Here is a 26133-nt window from a genome sequence, read left to right as displayed (position 1 = left end):
GCTAGTTAGTAAATAACAAGTTTGGATTAAATATTTCTTGTTCAATAACAACAAGTGCGAAAAACCGGTACAAGATCACCAAAAATACAAACTTCGGTCCGAAACGGGCATTGTTATCTATTTATTGTTCAATAGCAACAAATGCTACGAGGTCATGTAAGATCAAAGGCGAGGCACACTTTTATGTTTTGTTGAAACATTTCTTGTTCAGTAACGGTACAAAGCCATACAAGATCACAAACAATAAATAGTTGGGTCCGAAAATGACATTGTTTTACTAAGCCATACAAGATCACAAACAAAACAAAATTGTGTCAGAAACCGTCATTATTTTACGAAGCCATGCAAGTCAAGGGTAAGGCAGATTTTGTTGTAGGTCGATTCCGTAATGGGCCGAGTATGTTATGGGGAAATTTCTATATTAAATTTGTATGGGTTGAATCTGTAATGGACCGATTCTGTTCTGGGCTGAAACTGTTATGGTACGAGATCTCCTGTTACCTCTCGTGACTAATATGATATGTTCGGAGACAGTCTTCACCTTTACTTTTACAGGTTTACTTGGACCTTGTCCCACAGTATGTCATATAAATTCGACACAAGCTCACTTTTACCTAATTTAACCGTCAGCGTATCACTGAGTCGATCGAGGAATTTCCGAAATGTTTCCAAGTCATCTCCTCAGGTGTCGTAGATGATTGAAGATGTCGAAATAATGGATGTATGGGTTACAGATATCAGGACCAGATGCTAATAGGTCCATTACAGATGTTAATAGGTCCATTACAGATGTTAAAAGGTTCATTACAGATGTTAATAGGTTCATTACAGATGTTAATAGGTTCATTAAACACTGGAATGTTGCCAGATACTTTTTATTTCTGAGGGCGTCGCTATTTACTGATAAAGCGCATCTGGAGTAGTAAATGCTGACATTTTCTTTGCTCTTTCCTATAGGGGAATTTCCCAGAGTCCTTTTAAAAGACCAAAATTTTTGACATGTGACATACTTTGCATTTATATTTTTGTCTATTCGTGACAAATGAACCCATTATGATGACACTTGACTTTTCTATAGTCATTATACACGAGGAATGTATTTTCTGGTTTAATCACAAGAATACATGGTGAACTCCAATTACTTTTACTTGGTTCTGTAAAAACATTCTCCAACAAATATTGGATTTCTTTCTTCAAATATTCCTGTCTGAGAGGATTCATCATATAAAGGTATTGTTTCACAGGTGTTGAAACTACGATATCTACGTCATGGTAGATTTAGTTTGTTCCTGTTGGAACATCTGGAAAATAAGTGATCATATTCGTATAATAGCTGTTTTAGTTCACTTCGTTCGTCGTGTTGCAGATATGAAGATTTCTGGTCAAGATTGTTTGATATTCAAACCAGAGTCACTACAATCAGATTCCATTTCATCGTTTATATATTCTCTGTGTGTGTCAGGTACAACAAAATTGATTGAATAATTAACGGGGCTCTATCTATCAAATTATTTCTTTGTTATATTTATATGACAATGTTGTTTCTGTTTCCGCCAACATAAAATTTAGCCCAAAGAGGATTTTGAGGTATGGGCAAGAGAGCCAGAACATTGTCACCTGGCTGAAAACTCCTTTCCGGAGTATTTCTCTCATACCTTAATTTCATTTGTGACTGAGCCGAAAGTAGATTATTTCTTGCAACTTCACACACCTTTGAGAACTTATATTTGAAATCTGAGACATATCAAGAATATTAATATTTGAATCTTCATTTGAAAGAGGTTTTTTTCTCTTTCTTTTCATAACTCAAAACGGTCCACAGACAGTGTCTCTAAAACCAGTTCAAAAGGACTAAAACCCAATGAGTCTTGAACTGATTCCATAGCAGCAAGCAACATCAAATGATCCCCCTCAACCCAGTCCTTCCTGTATCAAGCAACATGATCGAATTTGATTCTTCAAGGTTTGATGAAATCTTTCGAAATCGCCTTGACTTTCTGAGTGATTGGCAGAAGATTTAAACTGTTGGATGCCTAATAAATGCATAACTTAATTGAAAGTTCCAGACATAAAATTTGACCATTGATTAGACTGGACATATTTCGGAACGGAAAAAATATACCAAAGCCTTTACAATAGTTTTAGTTTTACCATTTCTCAATTGAGTCTCCTGTGGAAATCTTGTGGACACACACACACACACACGCACGCACGTACGCACGCACGCACGCACACGCACACACACACGCACACACACACACATTATAGTCTTAGGTAAGAGACCGACAAAATCTACCATTATTCTGCTAAATGGTTCGTCAAATGCAGGAATAGGTTGCTAATATCCCTAGGTATCTTCTGCTTGGGATTTTCCTACCATGTGAAAAGATTTACAGTATTTATAAAAATCGCTTTAAAGTTTTTGGCCAATAAGTGATAAGTTGTATTTAATCGTAACTAACCCATGAAGGGAGTTCATTGGCTTGAATAAGAACGTCCTCTCGATATGAATTTGCAACGACAACTAGATAGCTCACTCACCCCTCATCACCAGCAATGAGGACCCCATTTTCCACAAAGTAAAAACATGGGACTTGTTTGGTATTCGTTTCACAAGTAGTCCTCTAATACAGACAGGATATCTCAGTATCATTTTCATGTTCGACAACGAGGGATTGTCTTTTGATCAGCCTGATTAGTTTATACTTCAAGGTCTTTAAATCATGTTTCGTTATTATTTTACCTAATCGATCTAAACAGAGAACTTTCCAAAGCACGTGGAAATGGATACTTTATAAATATATATTTACATTTTTATTATTTATAGAAATGCTGTTAGATTTTCTGGGTTTCAGTTTCTGTTATATTCTTCCGATGGCATCATTGTCCGTTTCTTTACATGGTATAGCCGTTTAATTTCATGACCCAATTAGCGCACTTCCGGTCTAGCTCTTCTGGAAACAGCGTTTTCAACATTAGACTAGATTTAAAAGAATATTTGTTCATCCTCAAAACATTATAATATAAGACGCATAAAATGTAAATTTTCTTTGCTGTTTTTCGCACCACATGAAGTGTAAGATTACTGTTAACTGTACGCGGGACCTGTTGCTATGGTACACTTGCCTCGAATTTAGGTTACTCTGATGCTAATGGTTCAGGTTGGAGTATTATTTCACGGTGTGATTGATTGATTATTGCGCAAAAACACCGATTTAAGTTTACATGCCAGCAGTATTCTGATGTGGAAAAGTCAGTTTACTTAGTACGATAATCATGGGCGAGTTACTCGTTTCCCAGTGGTACGTTCAGAATTTGATTCAGTTTCTGAAGTCTTCCCAGATCTACACAGACCTGCAGCATGCAGCACAGGTAAATGAAACTAAAGATATGAAATACATAGAAAATGACAGAAATAGGCTCCAGACATTGTTCAATGGGCAGTCTCCCGCTTACTGAGTTTACTCTGCTGATGCTGTTTTTTGTGATTCAGATGTAATAAAATTTGTATGGAAATTTGTTGGTAATCTAAACAAGCAAATGATGTACAAAAACGTTTTATATTTGCATTTATAAGTGCCTGAATTTGCATATGACAGACTTGCTGAAATTATGACATTTAATGTTGAGATTGTCAGTTATTCATTTCATGTGTTTTTATCTCTTTGCTTCAATCTTGATAAGCTAAAACATAAATATTGATTCCTCATTTGTCCAGACTTGCTTTAGATAGTAAATATTCATATTATCACATCTGAGTGAGAAAATTTGAAACTGACATTGATATTAACTACAAGATGGAAATGACATATGATGTGGCCAGTTATGCAAGCAAATAATGTGGTACATGTAAGCACGAAAATAGCTGATATGTGTACTGTGGCAAGATCACAATGTATAAAACTTGCAGAACATAAAGCGTTACAAATGGAACTTAACCCCATTCTCCTTATCTCTCTTTCAGTTTCTCCTTATCTCTCTTTCAGTTTGTTTGCTTGCCCATATGCAAAAAATACATTGGAAATTTGAGCTTGTCTGAGCCTAATTTGATCTGGTCCCTCGAGTTGGACAAATTTATTTTTAAATCTTTGATATGTCAGTATTTACTGTAATAATTCCATGCTTTCTGAATTATTTTCTTTCCAAATTAAATTCAGTTCCATTTGCCATTATTTCAAACATTGAAATATAATACACTAGTAGCCATCATTGAATCTGTATTATAAATTAGCAGGCTGTTATAAATGTTAAATGTTTTGATTGCCAAAAATGATTTAAAAAATGGAAATGAACTGCTATCTTAAAATATTTATGGCCCTTAGTGACTTTAGTCATTTCTAAAGCAAGCACAGGCATGCAATATGTAAAAATAATAGGTTGATGTTTCAAACTTACTCTGACAAAAGTGCACACAGGGGTGTAATGAGAACCAAAGACAAAAATTACAGGAAACTTGGGGTGCAGCACTGATATCATATATCGGGGTTTTAAAAGTTTTCAGCTATTGCCAGAAATTATTTTTAGCAGTTTAATATGGCCATTGGAAAATTGTAGATATTTTAACATTAAAAGATGTTTATCGTAAAAAGCAAGAAAATCTTTTGTATTAACTGATATACAAGAAAATGTATAATTTCCCATTCTCCATTTGATGTGTTGCTTCTGTCTTTTATTATCCCTCCAAATCACAATTTTTCCTTTTCATATTTCTCTTAAAACAGATTCTTTCTTAAAAAAAGTCTGTATAGAATGTTGTCCTTTAAATGTTTTAGCTTTTTTTGGTGTAAAAAATTGTGTAATTTTTTTTTATTATTTAGCATATTGTAGGTTTTGAATATACATGGCACCAGCTTAGCAGACATATTTAGTTGAAGCTGGCATTGAGCCATCATAATAGTATTTTATGGGTGATTATAATGGTTTTGTCGCATCTAATTTTTTCCATTGATTCTAATTAGGGTATCGACTGACAATATTGTATGTTGTTTTAAGGCCCTGAATGCACTGATGATTTGAAGGCTGATGATGTTAGGATTAACATCACAAGCAGAAAGAGCTAGAGGCAATCATTTTAAAAATTCTAAAGATTTGAGGATAGACTTTAATACCTGTAGATTGTGTCATAAGGTTTTTAAATAATTAGGAAGATATAATTGCCGAATTATTCTAATTACTGAATAATTATATGGAGTAATTACTGAATAATTATATGGAATAATTATGAGCACCATATGACATATGTCTGACATGTTGAGTTAGCAACTGGCCATTTCAGCTTGTCAGTCAGACTTGACCAGCAAAATTTGATGTTTTGGAATCTTTTATGATACATGACAACATATTTCCCTTTTTTTCTGTCTCAGTTTTATTAGTTTTTAGTGATTTTACTTGTCACAAGATAATTACAGATTGCATAACAAAGTGATAAAAGCAAGGATATAAAAATGAATTGAACATATCTTTATTACAAGACCAAAACACAAATGCAGCATAAAGGAACCAGGTGAGACTAAAATTAATGACATGTATATATATTATGTTAAAACTAAACTACTGAGCTCAGGAAGTAGGGAAATTTTAGATGTTAGTTGTATTATTTTCATCATTCATATTGCAGTACTAGACATTGCTAATTTGCCCTATGTTTGCTTTTTGCTTCAATGAATTGGAAGGAAATACTAAAATCTATCATGTGGATTGCTGCAGGATACACAAATCTCACATGAAGGTCACAATTTGTAGACAGCAGCAATGGTCCCGAAAGTGGAATTTATCTTTCACATACTGACACACATGATGGATTAGTTTTCTCTTATTTCTCACAGGGAAATAATGTTAGAAAAATAGCATGGTATATCAGTGGTATTGATTATTGCTTAAAAAATAGAGCATTTTGTGAAAGATTTTACAACATTAGAAAGATCATAAAATGTTTTAATTTACAACAAAGAATTTGTTGTTCACAAGAATTAATTTTTGTAGATGATCCAGATTGTTTTTGAGAACACAAGAAATATTGCAAAAGTTCATGACATCATAAGTATAATGATGTCATCTACAATGTCATTGAGTGCACTCATGCATTATAAGCATATTCCCATGTCATTCTGACATATGCAGACTGTATCATGCATATATACAAATTAGAGAATAGGTTGTATATCTCTCTTAAGGAAAGTTAATTTAAAGATTTTTTTAAAGTGACCTAGGACCACCATATTTTATATTATTGGCAATGACCAGGCTAATTCTTATAGCATGACAAACACTAATGTGAATTGAAACATTGGTTCTTTAAATTGTTGATTGAGTGAAATTATATTACCTTATTTACTTACGCATAACACCCCCTAAATGTAAACAGTATAGGCCTTGATATGCTATTGTATGATGCCACACCCAAATGTGAACAGTATAGGCTTTGATATGCTATTGTATGATACCACACCCAAATGTGAACATCATAGGCCTTGATTTGCTATTGTATGATATAGGCCTTGATTCACTATTGTATGATGCCACACCCAGATGTGAACAGCATAGGCCTTACATCTTGATTTGCTATTGTATAATGCCACACCAAAGTGTAAACAGTATAGGCCTTGATATGGTATTTTATGATACCACACCCAAATGTGAATATTATAGGCCTTGATATGCTATTGTATGATACCACACCCAAATGTGAATGGCATAGGGCTTGATTTGCTATTGTATGATGCCACACTCAAATGTGAACAGCATAGGCCTTACATCTTGATTTGCTATTGCATAATGCCACACCAAAATGTAAGCAGTATAGGCCTTGTTATGGTATTGTATGGTACCACATCCAAATGTGAACATTATAAGCCTTGATTTGCTATTTTATAATGCCACACCCAAATGTGAACAGCATAGGCCTTGATTTGCTATTGTATGATGTCACACTCAAATGTGAACAGCATTGGCCTTGATATGCTTTCGTATGATGCCACACCTAAATGTGAACATTATAAGACCTTGATTGGCTATTGTAAGATGCCACACCTAAATGTGAACAGTATAGGCCTTGATTTGCTATTGTGTGATACTACACCTAAATGTGAAAAACATAGGCCTTGATCTGCTGTTGTATGATGCATTGATAGATAGATTGCCTCTCTATCATGACACTGTTTGACTCCAAATCAGTCTGAAAAATATTCTAACCAATCAAAAGACTGCATTCTTGCATTTCAAGTAAGATTTCTGAATCTGGAGAAACGCTTATTACTGGAGATTTTGAGTAATGTTTTATGATAAAGAGGCTACTATATACTTCATGGCAGAGAGGCCATTGTCTTTATGACAGAGAGGCCATTGTCTTTATGACAGAGAGGCCATTGTCTACTTTGCAACACAGAGATCACTGTATGCTTCGCGACAGAGAGGCCATTGTCTACTTGATGACAGAGAGGCCATTGTCTACTTGACTAAAGAGAGGCCACTATATACTTTATGACAGTGAGGCCATTGTCTACTTTACAACATAGAGGCCATTGTCTACTTTAGGACAGAGAGGCCATTATCTACTTTACGACAGAGAGGCCATTGTCTACTTTACAAAAGAGAGGTCATTGTCTACTTTATGACATAGGCCACTATCTACTTTACAACAGAGGCCATTGTCTACTTTAGGAGAAAGAGGTCATTGTCTACTTTACGACAGAGAGGCCACTTTACTTTAGGACAGAGATGCCATTGTCTACTTTAGGAGAAAGAGGTCATTGTCTACTTTACAACAGAGAGGCCACTTTACTTTAGGACAGAGATGCCATTGTCTACTTTAGGACAGAGAGGTCATTGTCTACTTTATGACAGATAGGCCGTTGTCTACTTTACAACAGAGAGGTCATTGTCTACTTTATGACAGAGGCCACTGTCTACTTTACGACACAGAGGCCATTGTCTGCTTTACAACAGAGGCCATTGTCTACTTCAGGACAGAGAGGTCATTGTCTACTTTATGATGGAGAGGTCATTGTCTACTTTACAACAGATAGGTCATTGTCTACTTTATGATAGAGAGGTCATTGTCTACTTCACGACAGAGATGCCATTGTCTACCTTATGACAGAGAGGCCATTGTCTAATTTATGACAGAGAGGCCATTGTTTACTTTACAACAGAGAGGCCATTGTCTACTTTATGACACAGAGGTCATTGTCTACTTTACGACAGAGAGGCCATTGTCTACTTTACAACAGAGAGGCCATCTACTTTATGACAGAGAGGCCATTGTCTACTATATGACAGAGGCCATTGTATACATTATGACAGAGGCACTGTCTACTTCAGGAGAGAAATCCCACTGTCTACACTGCTTGTAACAGTATAAACCTGATTTCTCTCCCATTAGGTAATGGCTGATCTGTGTCTAGGCTGATTGCACTTGATGCGCTTTTTATATACAGTTTTATTTAGTAAGTTGAAAGAACAGAGGTTAACCTTTAAACAATTATAATGGTAATATAGAGTATCATCATTAGCATGTATATATGTATAGAGTATCATCAATAACACATATATATCCCAGCTTGTATCTCATCTAAATTCTCATAGTCTTTTTAGCAATGTACAATCTGCATATTGCCTTGCCACAGTACTGAAACAACTCTTCTAAAAATAGTTAATGACATTCTCTCTGCGTTGGATAGTGGTAACGTTACAGTCCTCACCCTCCTTGATTTGTCTGCAGCATTTGACACAATAGACTATGATATATTACTTCACTGTCTCCAGTGTGTATTTGGCATTCATGATACAGCCTTACTGTGGTTCAAGTCCTACTTGGTCAACAGGACACAAATTGTATCTGCAAATGGAATACACTCCAGCCCAGTTGATCTATGTTGTGGTGTTCCAGAGGGGTCTGTTCTTGGACCTGCTCTCTTCATTCTGTACACTCAGTCACTCTCAAGTGTCATAGATCATCATCCAGTGTCTCACCAATTGTACGCTGATGACACCTAAATATACAAATCTAGCCACCCAGCTGAAGTTGATGCTACCATCCAAGGTGTAGAGAGGTGCATTTCTGATGTGAAGTCATGGATGATATGTAACAAGTTGCAGATGAATGATGATAAAACTGAGGCCATTCTGATCACAACACAAAGACTTTCTCATTCACATCCTTTACCTCAAACAGTAAATATCAGCAACATCAACATTAAATTCACACAATCAGTATGAAACCTAGGTGTTACTCTGGACAGTACTCTCACATTGCACCAACATGTCATGAACATATGCAAGGCTGCATATCTTGAGCTGAGACACATCAGCTCAATTCGCAAATATCTTTTAGTTGATGCCACTAAAACACTTGTGTGTTCATTAGTACTTTCAAGACTGGACTATTGTAACTCAGTTCTGTCTGGTTCATCTCAATATCTACTCCAGAAACTTCAAAAAGTTCAAACACAGCTGCTTGAATCATACTTAGAGTACCACGATCAGAGCACACCTTCCCGCTGCTCTGTACCCTACACTGGCTATCCATTCGATCCAGAATCAAACACAAAATTTGTTCTCTGTGCTACATTTCACTGTTGGACTCCAGTCCAACATACCTATCTGACCTCACCCATGTGTTCACACCAGCAAGATACTTAAGTTCCTCTTCTGACAATCATATACTCATTATTCCCACTATGAAAACAAAGTCATATGGACAGCATTCTTTTGCATACCAGGGCCCAGCAACGTGGAATGAATTGCCCACTGAACTTAGACACAAAGACACAGTGATCACATTCAAGAGGGCTCTCAAAACTCACTTATTTCGACTGCAAGAACAAACTTAAAGACCTAATAATGTTTCCTACCTGAAATATTCTCAGCATGTTTTTTATTTTTTAATGTTTTTCTAATTTCATGTTGTTTGTTTTTGTAATAATATGATTATGTTTCTTATCTTATAGGTGTTGTCTAATGTTGTAAAGCGCTTAGAGCTTCGAAAGATTAGGCGCTATACAAAGTCCTCATTATTGTTATTACTAATATTATTATTATTATTATTATTATATGAATAGTGTATCATCAATAGCATGTAGACATGAATAGAGTATAATCAATAACATGTATATATTAATAGAGTATCATCAGTAGCATGTAGATATGAATAGAGTATCATCAATAGCATATAGATAGGATTAGAGTATCATCAATAACACTTAGATATGAATAGTGTATCAACAATAGCATATAGATATGAATAGAGTATAATCAATAACATGTAGGATATGAATAGAGTATCATCAGTAGCATGTAGATATGAATAGAGTATAATCAATAGCATATATATAGGATTACAGTATGATCAGTAGCATATAGATAGGATTAGAGTATGATCAATAGCATATAGATAGGATTAGAGTATCATCAGTAGCATGTAGATATGAATGGAGTATCATCAATAGCATATAGATAGGATTAGAGTATCATCAATAACACTTAGATATGAATAGAGTATCATCAGTAGCATGTAGATATGAATAGAGTATCATCAATAGCATGTAGATATGACTCGAGTATCATCAATAGCATGTATATATGAATAGAGTATCATCAGTAGCATGTAGATATGAATAGAGTATCATCAATAGCATGTATATATGAATAGAGTATCATCAATAGCATGTAGATATGACTAGAGTATCATCAGTAGCATGTAGATATGACTAGAGTATCATCAATAGCATGTATATATGAATAGAGTATCGTCAATAGCATGTAGATATGACTAGAGTATCATCAATAGCATGTATATATGAATTGAGTATTGTCAGTAGCATGTAGATATGAATAGAGTATCATCAATAGCATATATATAGGATTAGAGTATCATCAGTAGCATGTAGATATGAATGGAGTATCATCAATAGCATTTAGATAGGATTAGAGTATCATCAATAACACTTAGATATGAATAGAGTATCATCAATAGCATGTAGATATGACTAGAGTATCATCAATAGCATGTAGATATGACTAGAGTATCATCAATAGCATGTATATATGAATAGAGTATCATCAGTAGCATGCAGATATGAACAGAGTATCATCAATAGCATGTAGATATGAAATGAGTATCATCAATAACACGTATATATAAATAGAGTATCAATAAACATGTAGTTATGAATAGTGTATCATCAATAACACATAAATATGAATAGAGTATCATCAATAGCATGTATATATGAATAGAGTATCATCAGTAGCATGTAGATATGAACAAAGTATCATCAGTAGTATGTGGATATTAACAGAGTATCGTCAATAGCATGTAGATATGAACAGAGTATCATCAGTAGCACATAGATATGAATAGAGTATCATAAATAGCATGTAGATATGAATAGAGTATCATCAGTAGCATGTATATATGAATAGAGTATCATCAATAGCATGTAGATATGAACAAAGTATCATTGATAGCATGCAGATATGAACAGAGTATCATCAATAGCATGTAGATATGAAATGAGTATCATCAATAACATGTAGATATGAATAGAGTATCAATAAACATGTAGATATGAATAGTGTATCATCAGTAGCACATAGATATGAATAGAGTATCATCAATAGCATGTAGATATGAATAGAGTATCATCAGTAGCATGTAGATATGAACAAAGTATCATCAGTATGATGTAGATATTAACAGAGTATCATCAATAGCATGTAGATATGAACAGAGTATCATCAGTAGCACATAGATATGAATAGAGTATCATAAATAGCATGTAGATATGAATAGAGTATCATCAGTAGCACATATATATGAATAGAGTATCATCAGTAGCATGTATATATGAACAGAGTATCATCAATAGCATGTAGATATGAACAAAGTATCATCGATAGCATGTATATATTAACAGAGTATCATTGATAGCATGTAGATATGAACAAAGTATCATTGATAGCATGTATATATTAACAGAGTATCATTGATAGCATGTAGATATGAACAGAGTGTCATCAATAGCATGTAGATATGAACAGAGTATCATCGATAGCAAGTAGATATTAACAGAGTATCATCAGTAGCATGTAGATATGAACAGAGTATCATCGATAGCATGTATATATTAACAGAGTATCATTGATAGCATGTAGATATGAACAGAGTATCATCAATAGCATGTAGATATGAACAGAGTATCATCGATAGAATGTATATATTAACAAAGTATCATTGATAGCATGTATATATTAACAGAGTATCATTGATAGCATGTAGATATGAACAAAGTATCATTAATAGCATGTATATATTAACAGAGTATCATTGATAGCATGTAGATATGAACAGAGTGTCATCAATAGCATGTAGATATGAACAGAGTATCATCGATAGCAAGTAGATATTAACAGAGTATCATCAATAACTTGTAGATATAAACAGAGTATCATCAATAGCATGTAGATATAAACAGAGTATCATCAGTATCATGTAGATATGAACAGCTGTTAATTATAAAGATCAACAACAGTCTTTAAATTGCTGATAAATTTGTCAGATGATGAAAATGGTATCTATTTCCAGCATGAAGTCTCAAAACCATCTATCAGGTTATCAGAACTGAAAAAAGGAGTCCAGAATGGTCTAAATTCATCAGGTAAGATTTTTTTATATAAAAAAAAATCTTCTACATTTGTCACTCTATTAGAGTTTGTTCATAACTAAATTTCTTACAGACACTGAAAACTATGATAACGTTAAGTGCTGGAATCCCAAACATATTCTTTGAGAGTTTTGGTTTACATTTGGGTATGTAAACATCTTCATTTTTCTTAACTCAGACATGTTATTGAGAGCTAATATAAAAAAATGCCATTCAAGTGAAGCATTTTTGTTTTAATATGTTGCTCCATGTATATATTGAATAATTTACAAGTGGTCTACCAATGTTTATATCTTTAGTTATGCAAACTAAAATGATGGTGAATCTTCTGCACCGTATGTTTGTATTGTTCATGTTGTCTACAGATTTTTCATTGTTGTTGCAGTTTTTTCCTTTTTGTTTTATCTAGTATTATGAAAATGTTTGGTTTTGATGGCTACAGATTATACCTTTATATGTATTAATGTCGAAGTTGCTTTTGTTATACACTTAATAGTTTCTGTGAACAATATCATAAAAGAGAGTCAGTGTATATAGTGTTCAGTGTGTGTGTGTATATATATATATATATATAGTGCTCAGTGTATATAGTGTTCAATATATATATATATATATATATATATATATATATATATATAGAGTGTTCAGTATATATAGTATTCATTATATTTATAGTGTTTGGTGTATATAGTGTTTTAAACAGATGTTTACAGATAATAAATTGACTTTTCATTAGTAGTGACTTTTTCTCTGATATAGGGTGATAATCTACTAAATCATTGCCATACACATAGATTAGGCTATGTTTATGAATGAATCTTGCAGTAATTACGTGGAGGAAGGTAGCTAGAAGTCTATTCAAGTCTCTAGGCAGGATTAAAAACATAAAATGATACTCGAGATGAATTTAATTGGTCTATTGATCATTTGTTTTTGTTGGTGTGCAGGATGGGACAGGAAATTAAAAAATGCAATCTACACCTACCTACAGACCCATTCCAGGTTGACTCCTAATGCTGCTCCCAGTGATCATCTGAAGGAACCTTTGCTCTATCTTAGGAAGGCACAGGTATTGATCTTTTAAAGCAGTACCTACACTAATTGGGTGAACTGAGAACTTGTCCAGGAATCAACATCCATACTATGTGACACATACACCTTTAGCTAGTACATGCATGGAGGGGAAGTACTCATCCCAGGAATCACCATCCATGCCATGCCACACCCACACTTTTAAATAGTATGTGCATGGATGGGAGGTACTTGTTCACGAATCACCCTCCATACCATGTGGCACATACACTTTTAGCTAGTACATGCATGTATGGGAAGTACTTGTCCAGGAATCTCCCTACATACCATGTGACACACACTTTTAGCTAGTACATGCATGTATGGGAAGTACTTGTCCAGGAATCTCCCTACATACCATGTGACACTTTAAGTTAGTACATGCATGTATGGGAAGTACTCATCCAGGAATCACCCTCCATACCAAGAGACACACACTTTTATCTAGTACATGCATAGATGAGAGGTACTTGTTCATGAATCACCTTCCATACCATGTGACACATACCCTTTTAGCTAGTACATGCATGTATGGTAATACTCGTCCAGGAATCTCCCTCCTTACCATGTGACACATACACTTTTAGCTAGTACTTGCATGTATGGAAAGTAACAGGAAACTGTACTACATATATGTCATCTTTTTATTTCAGAAAGAGATAACAGTATTAGTTTATCTTTAGATACAGTCATCTCTGTTTGGCAAAATCAAGACAGTCATCTAAGTTGGCAAAATCAGGACACATTAATCTCTGTTTGGCAATATGAAGACACATTCATCTCTGTTGGCAATATCAAGACACAGTCATCTCTGTTTGGCAATAGCAGAACACAGTTATCTCTGTTTGGCAATTGCAGAACACAGTTATCTATGTTGGCATTAGTGTTGATATTGCCTAGTTCAATGCATAGTTTTCCAATTACACAATGTTATATTTTTTATTGATGATTGTTTTTGGGACTGGTTTTTTAAGTATAGCTAATCCATTAGTGTTTAAGTGATAAATTACTTTCCATTTCATCAATATTGATAGCTTCAGAAAATTGATGCTATGTTTGATACAGATTTTTCATCTTACTTTATGTTAATTTGGAATGTTTTATCTTCCTGAAGATTTGGTTCTATTTTTGTATCTGTCTGCCTTGTTGGTCAAACATTTTATCCTATTACTGTCTGTACATGCATTAGCTTTAATCTTCTCCATGATGACTTCAGTTCTATGTCACTTACTTTCACCAGACTTTGTGGATGGCTTGTGCTTGTGTTAAGGAAGAAGCCTATCAATATATTGGGGTCATAAGTGCAAGGATTAGGGTTACTGTGACAGAAAGAAAACAAATGGTTTCTGCACAATAACATTAGTTCTACATCACAAACCAGGACCAAATTTGGGGAATAGCTTGGGGTAAGAAAGAATTCAATCTAATTTGGTGACAAAGATCGGGTCACTGTGACTGAAAGAAGAAAGGGTTTACACACAGTATCATTAACAGTTCTACATCTCATCCATGGCTACATTTTCTTGAATATAAGAAAAATATCCCTATCAATTTTGATGCCAAAAGGTCAAGTGTTAAGATCATTGACTGAAAAAAGAAAAGGTATTCCACAAAATAACATTAGTTCTAGATAATAGACCTGTATCACCCTTTGTGGATTGCTTACGACCGGGGTAAGCTTAGTTAAAGCTTAACAATTTAGGTCAACCATTCAAAGATCAAGATCACTGTGACTAAAAAAAGAACAATATCATTAGTTTTGTGCCATGTACCAGTACTAAACTTTGTGAATACCTTGCACCTTAGTTATGAAAGAAGCCCACACATTTTTGGATCAAAAGGTCAAAGGTCTAAGTCATTGTGACTTAAGGAAGGAAAATGGTTTCTGCTGAATAACATTAGTTCTGCATCACATACCTTGAACAACTTTGTTGATAGCTTGAACTTAAGGTAAGGAAAACATCTATTGATTTGAGACTGAAAGGTCAAGGTCAGATTGCTTTAAAGAAGATTTTTAAAAATCTGCACACAAATTTCAGGTCACAGCCATAAACCATCACAAAAGTTTGTGTATGAATTTGTATGTTGGTTTGGAAAGAAATGTGTTGATTGGGTGGGGTTGGAAGGTCATGGTCATTGACTAACAGAAGCAAAATAGTGTCTGCACAATAACTTGAGATCTCAATCTTAGACCATTTGATTCTGGTAATTAGATGTCAGAGGTCATGGTCATATAAGTCTGCTAAGAAAATCATGAGCACAGCAACTTTAGTTCAAGAACTTTAATTCCAGATTGCATACCATGACCAAAAGTCCAGTCATTGAGATCCATTGGTTGACAGTCTTTGAGTGAATCAGCACTCTATATTGTGCTGATATGCTGTTATACTGTCTATTAATAAATACATATTATATTATCTAAATTGAAAAGTTTCATTACATTCTTTTCAGCAAGCATGGGAGAAGAGAATATTAAAGAGCTTGAATAGCATGTGTACTGAACTGAATATTCCATTAGCAAGGAAGGTAAGTTGATCTAGGGATTGAACACTGAATAATTTATTAGCAAGGAAGGTATGTTTATCTTGGGTTTGAACACTGAATGTTTCATTAGCAGGGAAGGTAATTTAATGTAGTGTTTGAACACTGAATGTTCCATTAGTAAGGAAGGTAAGTTGATCTAGGGTTTGAACACTGAATGTTCCATTAGCAAGGAAGGTAAGTTGATCTAGGGATTGAACACTGAATAATTTATTAGCAAGGAAGGTATGTTTATCTTGGGTTTGAACAATGAATGTTTCATTAGCAGGGAAGGTAATTTAATGTAGTGTTTGAACACTGAATGTTCCATTAGCAAGGGAGGGAAGGTAATTTAATCAAGGGTTTGAACACTGAATGTTCCATTAGCAAGGAAGGTAATTTGATGTAGAGTTTGAACACTGAACGTTCCATTAGTAAGGAAGGTAAGTTGATCTAGGGTTTGAACACTGAATGTTCCATTAGCAAGGGAGGGAAGGTAATTTAATCTAGGGTTAGAACACTGAATGTTGTATTAGCAAGGAAGGTAATTTGATCTGGGGGTTTGAGCACTGAATATTCTATTAGCAAGAAAGGTGATTTGATCTAGGGTTTAAACAATGAACATTCCATTAGCAAGGAAGGTAAATTTGATCTGTGGTTTGACCACTGAATGTCCCATTAGCAAGGAAGGTAAATTTGATCTAGGGTTTGAACACTGAATGTTCCATTAGCAATAAAGATCATTTGATCTAAGGTTTGAACACTAAATATTCTATTAGCAATGAAGGTAAAGTTGATCTAGGGTTTGAACTCTGAATGTTCCAACAGCAAGGAGGGTAGGTTGATCTAGGATTTGAACACTGCAAGTAGAGGTAGAAGCCAGAGGTAAAAAAAAACCATTTGTCTCAATCTTAATGGTTCAAGAGAAAGCTTATATCAGTACTCTGTATTCACATATGTATATCTACTTTCACTTGATGAGTACTTGATGGTAATGAAAATTTGCGACTACATGCAGTAATGACATGATGAAAAGGACTTCAGTTTTATATGCATAAGAGTCAGGACCCTGCCACAAATCACCAAATATTAAATATTTACTACTTACCCTGCCACAAATCACCAAATATCAAATATTTACTACTTACCCTGCCACAAATCACCAAATATCAAATATTTACTACTTACCCTGCCACAAATCACCAAATATCAAATATTTACTACTTACCCTGCCACAAATCACTAAATATTAAATATTTACTACTTACCCTGCCACAAATCACCAAATATCAAATATTTTCTACTTACCCTGCCACAAATCACCAAATATCAAATATTTACTACTTACCCTGCCACAAATCACCAAATATTAAATATTTACTACTTACCCTGCCGCAAATCACCAAATATCAAATATTTGCTACTTACCCTGCCACAAATCACCAAATATCAAATATTTACTATTTACCCTGCCACAAATCACCAAATATCAAATATTTACTACTTACCCTGCCGCAAATCACCAAATATCAAAAAAATATTTACTACTTACCCTGCCGCAAATCACCAAATATCAAAGATTTACTACTTACCCTGCCGCAAATCACCAAATATCAGAGATTTACTACTTACCCTGCCGCAAATCACCAAATATCAAATATTTACTACTTACCCTGCCGCAAATCACCAAATATTAAATATTTACTACTTACCCTGCCGCAAATCACCAAATATCAAATATTTACTACTTACCCTGCCACAAATCACCAAATATCAAATATTTACTACTTACCCTGCCACAAATCACCAAATATCAAATATTTACTACTTACCCTGCCACAAATCACCAAATATCAAATATTTACTACTTACCCTGCCACAAATCACCAAATATTAAATATTTACTACTTACCCTGCCACAAATCACCAAATATCAAATATTTACTTGGTTGCAATGTTGAGCTAAAGGGTTTGGGTGATATTCAATATTTATACAGCTCTAGTTTTACTTACTGTCTGAAGTAAATATGTTGATAGTTAACACTATAACTCAGATTTTAAGGTCAGTAGTTGTGTAATGGCTTGAAATTATGAAAACACATAAAACCATGAATGATCTTTTTTATATCAAATTTGGTTTGTGGATATATCTTAAAATGCAGTCAGTGATTTCCTGCTCAGTGGTCATAACTTGTTGTTTTTTAAAACTATATTGACTTGTGAATCAAGCACTTAAACAAAGTTTTAGTTATGGATTTTAACCAAACTTATCTTATTTGCACTTCTTAATAATATCAGAGATGAGATCAGTATTGTTTTATCCTTGACATCAGGTTCAAAGTCGAAGACCATGTTTTTTCTTCTGGACTTAGGGTGTTGAATTGTCATGTGTTAATTCAAACATATCTAAACACACATGCACTCACACATTATAGTCTTAGGTGAGGGACCAGCAAAATCTACCATTATTCTGCTAAATGGTTCATCAAATGCAGGAATAGGTTGCAGATGAGCCTTACGTATCTTCTGATTGGGATTTCCTACCATTTGATAAGTGTGAAAAGATCTACAGTATTTATAAAAATCACTGTAAAGTTTTTGGCCAATAAATGATAAGTTGTATTTACACACTAAATTTGGGATGTTGGAGTTTCTCAGATGGTCTCAGTTTCCAAAAGTTAAAAAAGAATTAAATGAAGGGAATAATAAGACATGTAGTGGATACCCACAAATTCTTGTTGGTGAGGTAACAATTGAATTGTTATTTTCAATAACATTCAGGTGCTGTGTGTGTCCTTGAAAGTCTTCTACTGTAACATCAGTTCCTGTATATTGCTGTTGTATGTGATATCTACTGTCTGGCATGCACACTACAAAGGTGATGAATTATTTTTGAAACTCATATATGTTTTGCAGCATTTGCTGAATTCAGCTGAAAATTTGGAGTAATGTTACTTTGTGTCTAAAGTTAACACCCAGTTTTCCCTTGCTTTTGTCTCCTTTAGCAAGACTCACATGTGACTCCATGAAATCTCAGACCTGCAAGGGGCTGGTAAAATGTGTCAATGATTTCTGTTACAGACAGACTGCTAAACTTTGTGGACATCAACATTACAATGATATTTCTTTCTATCTCATTATTTTTCTTAACCTTAACTAAGATTGTATTGAAAGCTTTTAAAGAATATGTGTTAACACTACTTTATAGAGACCTATGCAGGATCGTGTCTCAATCAGCCAATGTTTTATTTATCAGCAAATATAATCAATTATCCAGCTTTAAGAAAGCCTATTGTGCCACTGTGAAAAAAACTTAAATGAGGTCCTCATATAGCAGAGAGTGTGTATGTTTTGGATTTTGAATGTAGATTTTAAAAAAATTCAGTTATATCACTACAATATCAGCAGCGTGGCAGTTTATAGTAATTTCAAGTACTGGGGCATCATGCCGCATACATGTAGCATGATGTCCCACCCAGTCACATCATCCTGACACCAGGTCGACCAGTCCTAACACTAAAATCCTAATGCTGAGTTCCTAGCAATGCAGTTGTTAGTACCAATTTTATGAGTCTTTGGTATGACTTGGCCAGGGTTTGAACCCATGACCTCCCACATCTGAGGTAGATGCTCTAACCACTGGAGCAGTGTCATATGGCAGAGATTTCATTAAGCAGTGCAAAAGATCTGGTAGGACGGTACTAGAGCTGTGTAAGCAGAAAGCATCATGGGTAGGACACTGCAGTCTGTGGAACTCTTGTTTCATTTTCAGTCTGGTTCCTCATTTATGTTTTAACACCATCAGCAGCTGGTGTTTTTTTAAAAAGGAAAGTGGTTCCATCCCATAGCTGTAATTTTTTTATAGGTTCTGCTGTAGAACATTGATTTAATGGATTTTCTAAAATAGAAAATATATTTAGTTCATATTCTAATCATCATTTACTACAAGTGTGACTTATTCATTGCAGAGGCCAGAGAAAGAACAGAAAGATCTACTTTCCAGGTGGACAGAATTGAGTGTTGATGGTCCAGGTGAGTTAAAAGTGTGAAAAGGAAGTTACATTGAAATGTAGATAAACACTTCCAAAATAGATGATTTGACATTCTTACAACTCATGTAATAATAAATGTTGGTAGCACTTAAAAGAATGAACATTTACTAATACCGGTATTAGAAATAACTCATTAGTATGAAAACAGTGAAATGGATTGGGGTTTTCTTAGTCAGCCACCAATTTCCAAAGCAGTGATAATGTCCCATACTATTCATTGCATAGGCATATATAACAATATCAGAATATGTGTATTTGTATTTATAGGGTGATGTCTGAAAAGCATTTTATTTTCACGTGCAAGAAACAGGCCATTAAAAAACATAAATTATTATTTTCTTCTTAGCATGTCACTGGGACTTTTAAATTACCACTGATTCACTGTAGTGAAAGTGTCTGTTTTTGTGTGTGTCTGGTGTAATTAGGAGAGGCTCCCTAAGTTACTCATATGTGCATCTGAATATGCCTTATCTGTGATAGTATTATTTCCTGGTTGTTACATTGCATACATACTTTCAAAATTCCTTTCAATGAAGATTCATTTACATATTGAGTATTGGCTGGACAGATATAACAAGCTGTCCTTATCTTAGATAACTGTCTTGACAAGTAATCTTGAAGAGAATATTTCTCATTTTCTGGGATGTTTGATTTAACAAGTCATCTTGAAGTGAATATTTCTCATTTTCCTGGATGTTTGATTTGACAAGTCATTTTGAAGTGAATATTTCTCATTTTCCTGGATGATTGATTTGACAAGTCATTTTGAAGTGAATATTTCTCATTTTCCTGGATGATTGATTTGACAAGTTGACTCAAAGTGAATATTTCTCATTTTCCTGGATGATCGATTTGACAAGTTGACACGAAGTGAATATTTCTCATTTTCCTGGATGATTGATTTGACAAGTCATCTTCAATAAAATATTTCTCATTTTCCTGGATCATCCTCCAACATTTTTTGACTTGTTCACATTTTTGTTTCTCATTTTAGTGCATCGGATTATAAGTTTATTCTCAAATTTCTGAATATCATTCTTAATTCCTGCAACGTGTTGTTATCATAAATTTTAACTGAGATAAAGACATGAGCGTTACTGATTTGATTTTCATCTTGGATTCAGATTTATCCAAAACAATTGTGCTTTATAGGATTTTATCTGTGATTATAATTTTTAATATCCCTTTTAAACTTCTACAGTTGTTATATATTTTTGGGATCTGTATAACCTTAATTCTATTTATACCTTCATAATATTTTATTTATCCTGTAATGTATAAATCAACTCACAATTTTTATAAGCCCTTCTTAAGTAATGCATATTATGTTATGGCACTGTCAGTCTGTCCTTGGCATTTTCTTGTCTGCTTCATAACTTTTAAATGGTTGGAGACATTTTAATAAAACTTTGCTCTAGTATATATCATGACTACACAGTGTGTTACATACCATTACCTTGCCTCAAGGTCAAGGTCATGGTATCCTTGTTGAAGGTGTAGTTGGTTGTTGTTGTTGTTGTTGTTGGGTTTAACGCCATTTTTCAGCACATGATAGGCTATGTATGGCGGCCAGTATTAATGGTGGAGGAAGAATCTGGGAAAACCCCAGGAAGAACCACCGACCCACGAGAAGCTACTGGCAAGCTTTCTCACATACCCACATTCACCGAATCCTAGACCACTCGGCCACTCAGGGCCCCCAGAGGTGTAGTTGGTTTGATTTGGTTGCTGTTTTATGTCACAGCAGCACAAATAAGTTATTTAGTGTTAGAGCAATGTTCTATGTCTCAAGATTAAGGTCTTTGCAAGGATAAATACAATTCTATGTCTTGTATCCTTGTTCATAGTGAAACTTTGGAACCACTGAAGAAAGTTTTTTGAAACTGTAACTAATTATATGTTATGTATACAGTTTATTATCTACCTTAACCATGATACAGTTCTTAAACTCTTCAAGTAATTCAAGTTGTTTGAAATTTTCATAATCTTGATCAACTTTCTTGGCTAAGCACCATCTATCAAAAAACTGCTCTTTATCTCTTGCAAATTTGACATTGAATTTGTCCAGCTTCTATTTTATAGCTTCTGAATTTTTGCTGATAAGCCTCAGGGACTAACTTATAACCCTTTAAGATGCATTCCTTAACCTGATCAGAGTCACCACTTTGCTGTAGAGACAGTGAATAGTAAATATCACTAGTTTTACCAGTAAGTACATATTGTAATTACAGAGTCCAATGCTCAATTGGCCATTTCAAATTTTCTGCTATTTTTTAAAAACGAGGTAAATAATCATCTACTTCTTTTTCTCTGAAAAGGGGCACTAACCTAATATTCTTAGTAACATCAAAACTTGAATTTGTATCCAAAGTGGGAATGTGCTTTTCTCTTGCCAGCTCTGTTTCTTTTATTTTAAACTTATATTCCTTCTCTTCCTTTTCTCTTTGCATTTGTATCTGTCTGTCTGTCTGTCTCTCTTTCTTCCTTATCTAATTGCATTTGTTTCACCTCTTTCTGTAACTGCTTTTGTTGTTTTTGTAACTGCATTTGTCTTTCTCTCTCCTCTTTCTCCACTTTTAACTGCATTTGTTTCTGTTTCTCTCTCTCCTCTATCTCCAATAACATTTGTTTTTCTTCTTCATCTTTCTGTAACTGCAATGACATTTGTTTTTCTTCTTTCTGAAGTTCAAGATTTCTTAACTCTAATTCCATCTTGTATTTTAATTGTAATTCCTTTACTTTTATGTCAGAGTCAGATACAGACTTCTTGATCGAAACCAAAACACAAATACTGGACCAAAATATTTGTTATTTCTTGCTTTGTTAAGGAAGCTTTTGCCTGAGAAAGATCATATTTTCTGGCAAGTTGAATCAATTCATTTTTTTAAAAGGTCTAACTGTTCCTGTGTAGGATCTGAGATAAAGATTTCCACTTTTGATGACATTGTAAAGAAAAGCCTGTTGATTTCACAAAAAATTTCAAAATGTGAAATAATACTTGGGATTTAAACATTTTCAAAAAGTAGATGGATACAAATTTAAAAAAACAAAACTTTCCTGAAATATTTTATCCAAAATTCATATATCCCAAGGACAAGCAACCCAATTTTCTTTGTTACATGTTTAGGCTCTTTCAAACAGTAACAAGAAAAGAGTGAAGATAACAAGCTTTGTAAAATTTAACAAATAATTTATTTCCATAGAAAAAGGAGCTAAAAATGAGAAAAAGAACTTATGGTATTATGAATCAAATCCAAAAGTAATCCAAGAATTAAAATATAGAAGTCCATGTAATAAAAAGTCCTAATGAAACTGAGTTCAGTTCCTGAAATCCAAAATGGAAGGCCATGACGTATGCTGTGGTCAGCATCATACTGATGTGTCAACAGTTCTTTGTTGAGTCACAGAAAATAGTATTCCAGTGTTTGAATTCTGTGTAAATTTTGATAACTGTCCTCATCCAAGAATTAATTTAGAGCATGAGTATTTCCAGGGAAAAATAATCTCCTTGAATCCAAACAATTTGAAGAAAACTAAATAATTAGTCCCAAAAACTGGTCACAACCTTAATCACCTGTATGTCTCCAGTGTTAAGGCAAGTAATGAATATTCTTTCTTGAAACATCAATAATAAATCTAGCTATGATGCAAAACAGATGCCCAGATGTGAGTCAATCCTCAGTGAAAACATAACTGATACATGTTATTTGTCACATACTCCAAGTATGGCCTCGACTTCACTTTTTGAATCTTGTTCAGAGAAAGAATAAAAAGAAAATTAAAAAAAGTTGTTTACTTCAACTCTTACTTATTCTGAATCAAGGTCAGGACTAGGTCAGCATTAGATACAAAGTTTCTATTATTAGTTGTTTCTGAAAAATAGTCGGGTCAAATAGAACTGAACTAAATTTGTGGAAAATGTCAAATCCAGTAAATAAAGTTACATTACAATAGCATGTAATGATGTAAAAAAAATTTAAAACTAACAAACAAACAAACAATTAAATTAAATAAAATATAAATTAAATACAATGTACATAACAGTATCATGTAGACAGTGTAACATACCATATCCATGCCCTCTAAATCAATTATATATCATGTGTAGACAGTGTAACATACTATATCCATGCTCTCTAGATCAATTATATATCATGTGTAGGCAGTGTGTCACATACCATATCCATGCTCATTAAATCAACTATGTGTCATTTGTAGACAGTGTGTCACATACCATATCCTTGCTCTCTAAATCAACTATGTATCGTGAGTAGACAGTGTGTCACATATCATAACCATACCCCATGTTGTGGTTAAAATTATAGCAAGGGAAAGTGTAACTCTGACTTGTATCCTTGTCTAGACAGGTTGTCACATACCATAGCCATCATCATCTCCTGTTGGGGTTAAATTATAGCAAAGGAAAGTATTAACTCTGACTTGTATTCCTTTCTAGACTGGGTGTCACATACCATAGCCATGTCTCATGCTGTGGTTAAAATCATAGTAAAGGAAAGTCTTAACTCCAACATGTATTCTTGTCTAGACTGGGTGTCACATACTATGGCCATGTCTCCTGATTTGATGAAAGTCATAACAATGGAAAATTTAACTCTGACTTGTATCCTTGTCCAGATTATAACTTTTGATCCACTGATGATATATTAATGAAACTTTAACAAATATTTATGTATATATCATGACCAGACAGTGTCAAATAGCATAGCTACACTCCCTACTTCAAGGTCAAAGTCATGGTAAGGGAAAATCTAAGTCAGTGAACTCTTTCTATGTATATTTTAATGAAACTTTAGTATGTTTTAGACCATGATTTCATTGTTCTAAGTTTACAGTCATACTGCCAGCTTCATAGCAATGGTGACAATAAAATATAAATTGTCAGTGTCCAGTTTCTTTGTCATGCTGTTATTTTTTCTGCCTATAGAGATTATGAAATTTTACCCAAATCCACACGCATACTGTAGTTAAGTCCCGATCTCAAAAAGGTGAAGGTCATTAGTACAGAAAAGATCATAATACACATGTCCCTTGTGCCATTTGCACTAAGCTTGTTTTTTTTTCTTCAGCAATTTTATTTCATGTAAGCAGGATGTAGTGATGTCTATACTTTATTGTATTTTTAAATGTAGACACCAAGTATAGTAAGACAAGCATGTTTCTATTATTTTAAATAACATGAATGCTTAATTTATTTAATTACATGCTTCAGTATTGTAATTTAAATAATATAACACCAATCCAATTAATTACACAGCTTCAGTATTGTCTTTTTACCACGAGCTTTGAATATATACTTAGTAGCTGACTACATAATGACAGTTCTTCTTCCTTATACTTCGTATATATCATGTACTTTCTGTACATTAGGGGAGATAATTTGCTGAGTTTTCATGGTGTACATGAGAATTCAGGTGAATTAAAGAGCAGTTTATCTTTTATCATCACATGTACATAAACCTTTCTTTTTCATGCACACTTGTCAGATGGTATCCCCTCAGATATAGACTACTGAAATTTGCACATAGTCTCTCATTTTTGGTTTTAGAGTAACAAAGCTTGAAGTGTGCATGCGTTTTGCCATTTCTAAAAAATCACAGATATTGAAATTTACATTTCTTATGAGCTTCCTTAACCTTTAGTGCTTTTAAAATATTTACAAATACTTATGAATTGTGGTGAATTAATCTTGTTTATATAGCGGAAGGCACATGCTGAATTTGCACTTGCACAAAAAAAGTCAGGTAAGAGTAAGTAATAAAGGACGTTTATTATACTGCATGTACATGATTTAGATGGCTTGATAATAA

At 33.9% G+C, this 26133-nt stretch overlaps 1 protein-coding gene across 1 annotated transcript in view; it reads left to right on the top strand.

Annotated features, from left to right (window-relative positions):
* The first annotated feature begins 2935 nt into the window (after window positions 1-2935).
* LOC149798079 (TBC1 domain family member 19-like) overlaps window positions 2936-26133 on the top strand; it is a 123769-nt gene continuing 100571 nt past the window's right edge. Inside the window, exons 1-5 of the mRNA XM_089963160.1 lie at window positions 2936-3372; window positions 12584-12656; window positions 13610-13731; window positions 16185-16259; window positions 20222-20285. Coding sequence (XP_089819286.1) covers window positions 3277-3372; window positions 12584-12656; window positions 13610-13731; window positions 16185-16259; window positions 20222-20285 — 430 coding nt within the window. The 5' untranslated portion in view covers window positions 2936-3276. The remainder of the gene's footprint in view (window positions 3373-12583; window positions 12657-13609; window positions 13732-16184; window positions 16260-20221; window positions 20286-26133) is intronic.

The sequence above is a fragment of the Sinohyriopsis cumingii genome, chromosome 6 (genome assembly GCF_028554795.1).
Source record: "Sinohyriopsis cumingii isolate HCF-2022 chromosome 6, ASM2855479v2, whole genome shotgun sequence".
Lineage (NCBI taxonomy): Eukaryota > Metazoa > Mollusca > Bivalvia > Unionida > Unionidae > Sinohyriopsis > Sinohyriopsis cumingii.
Note: the sequence above shows the minus strand (reverse complement) of the source record. Positions and strands in the feature narration are given on the sequence as shown.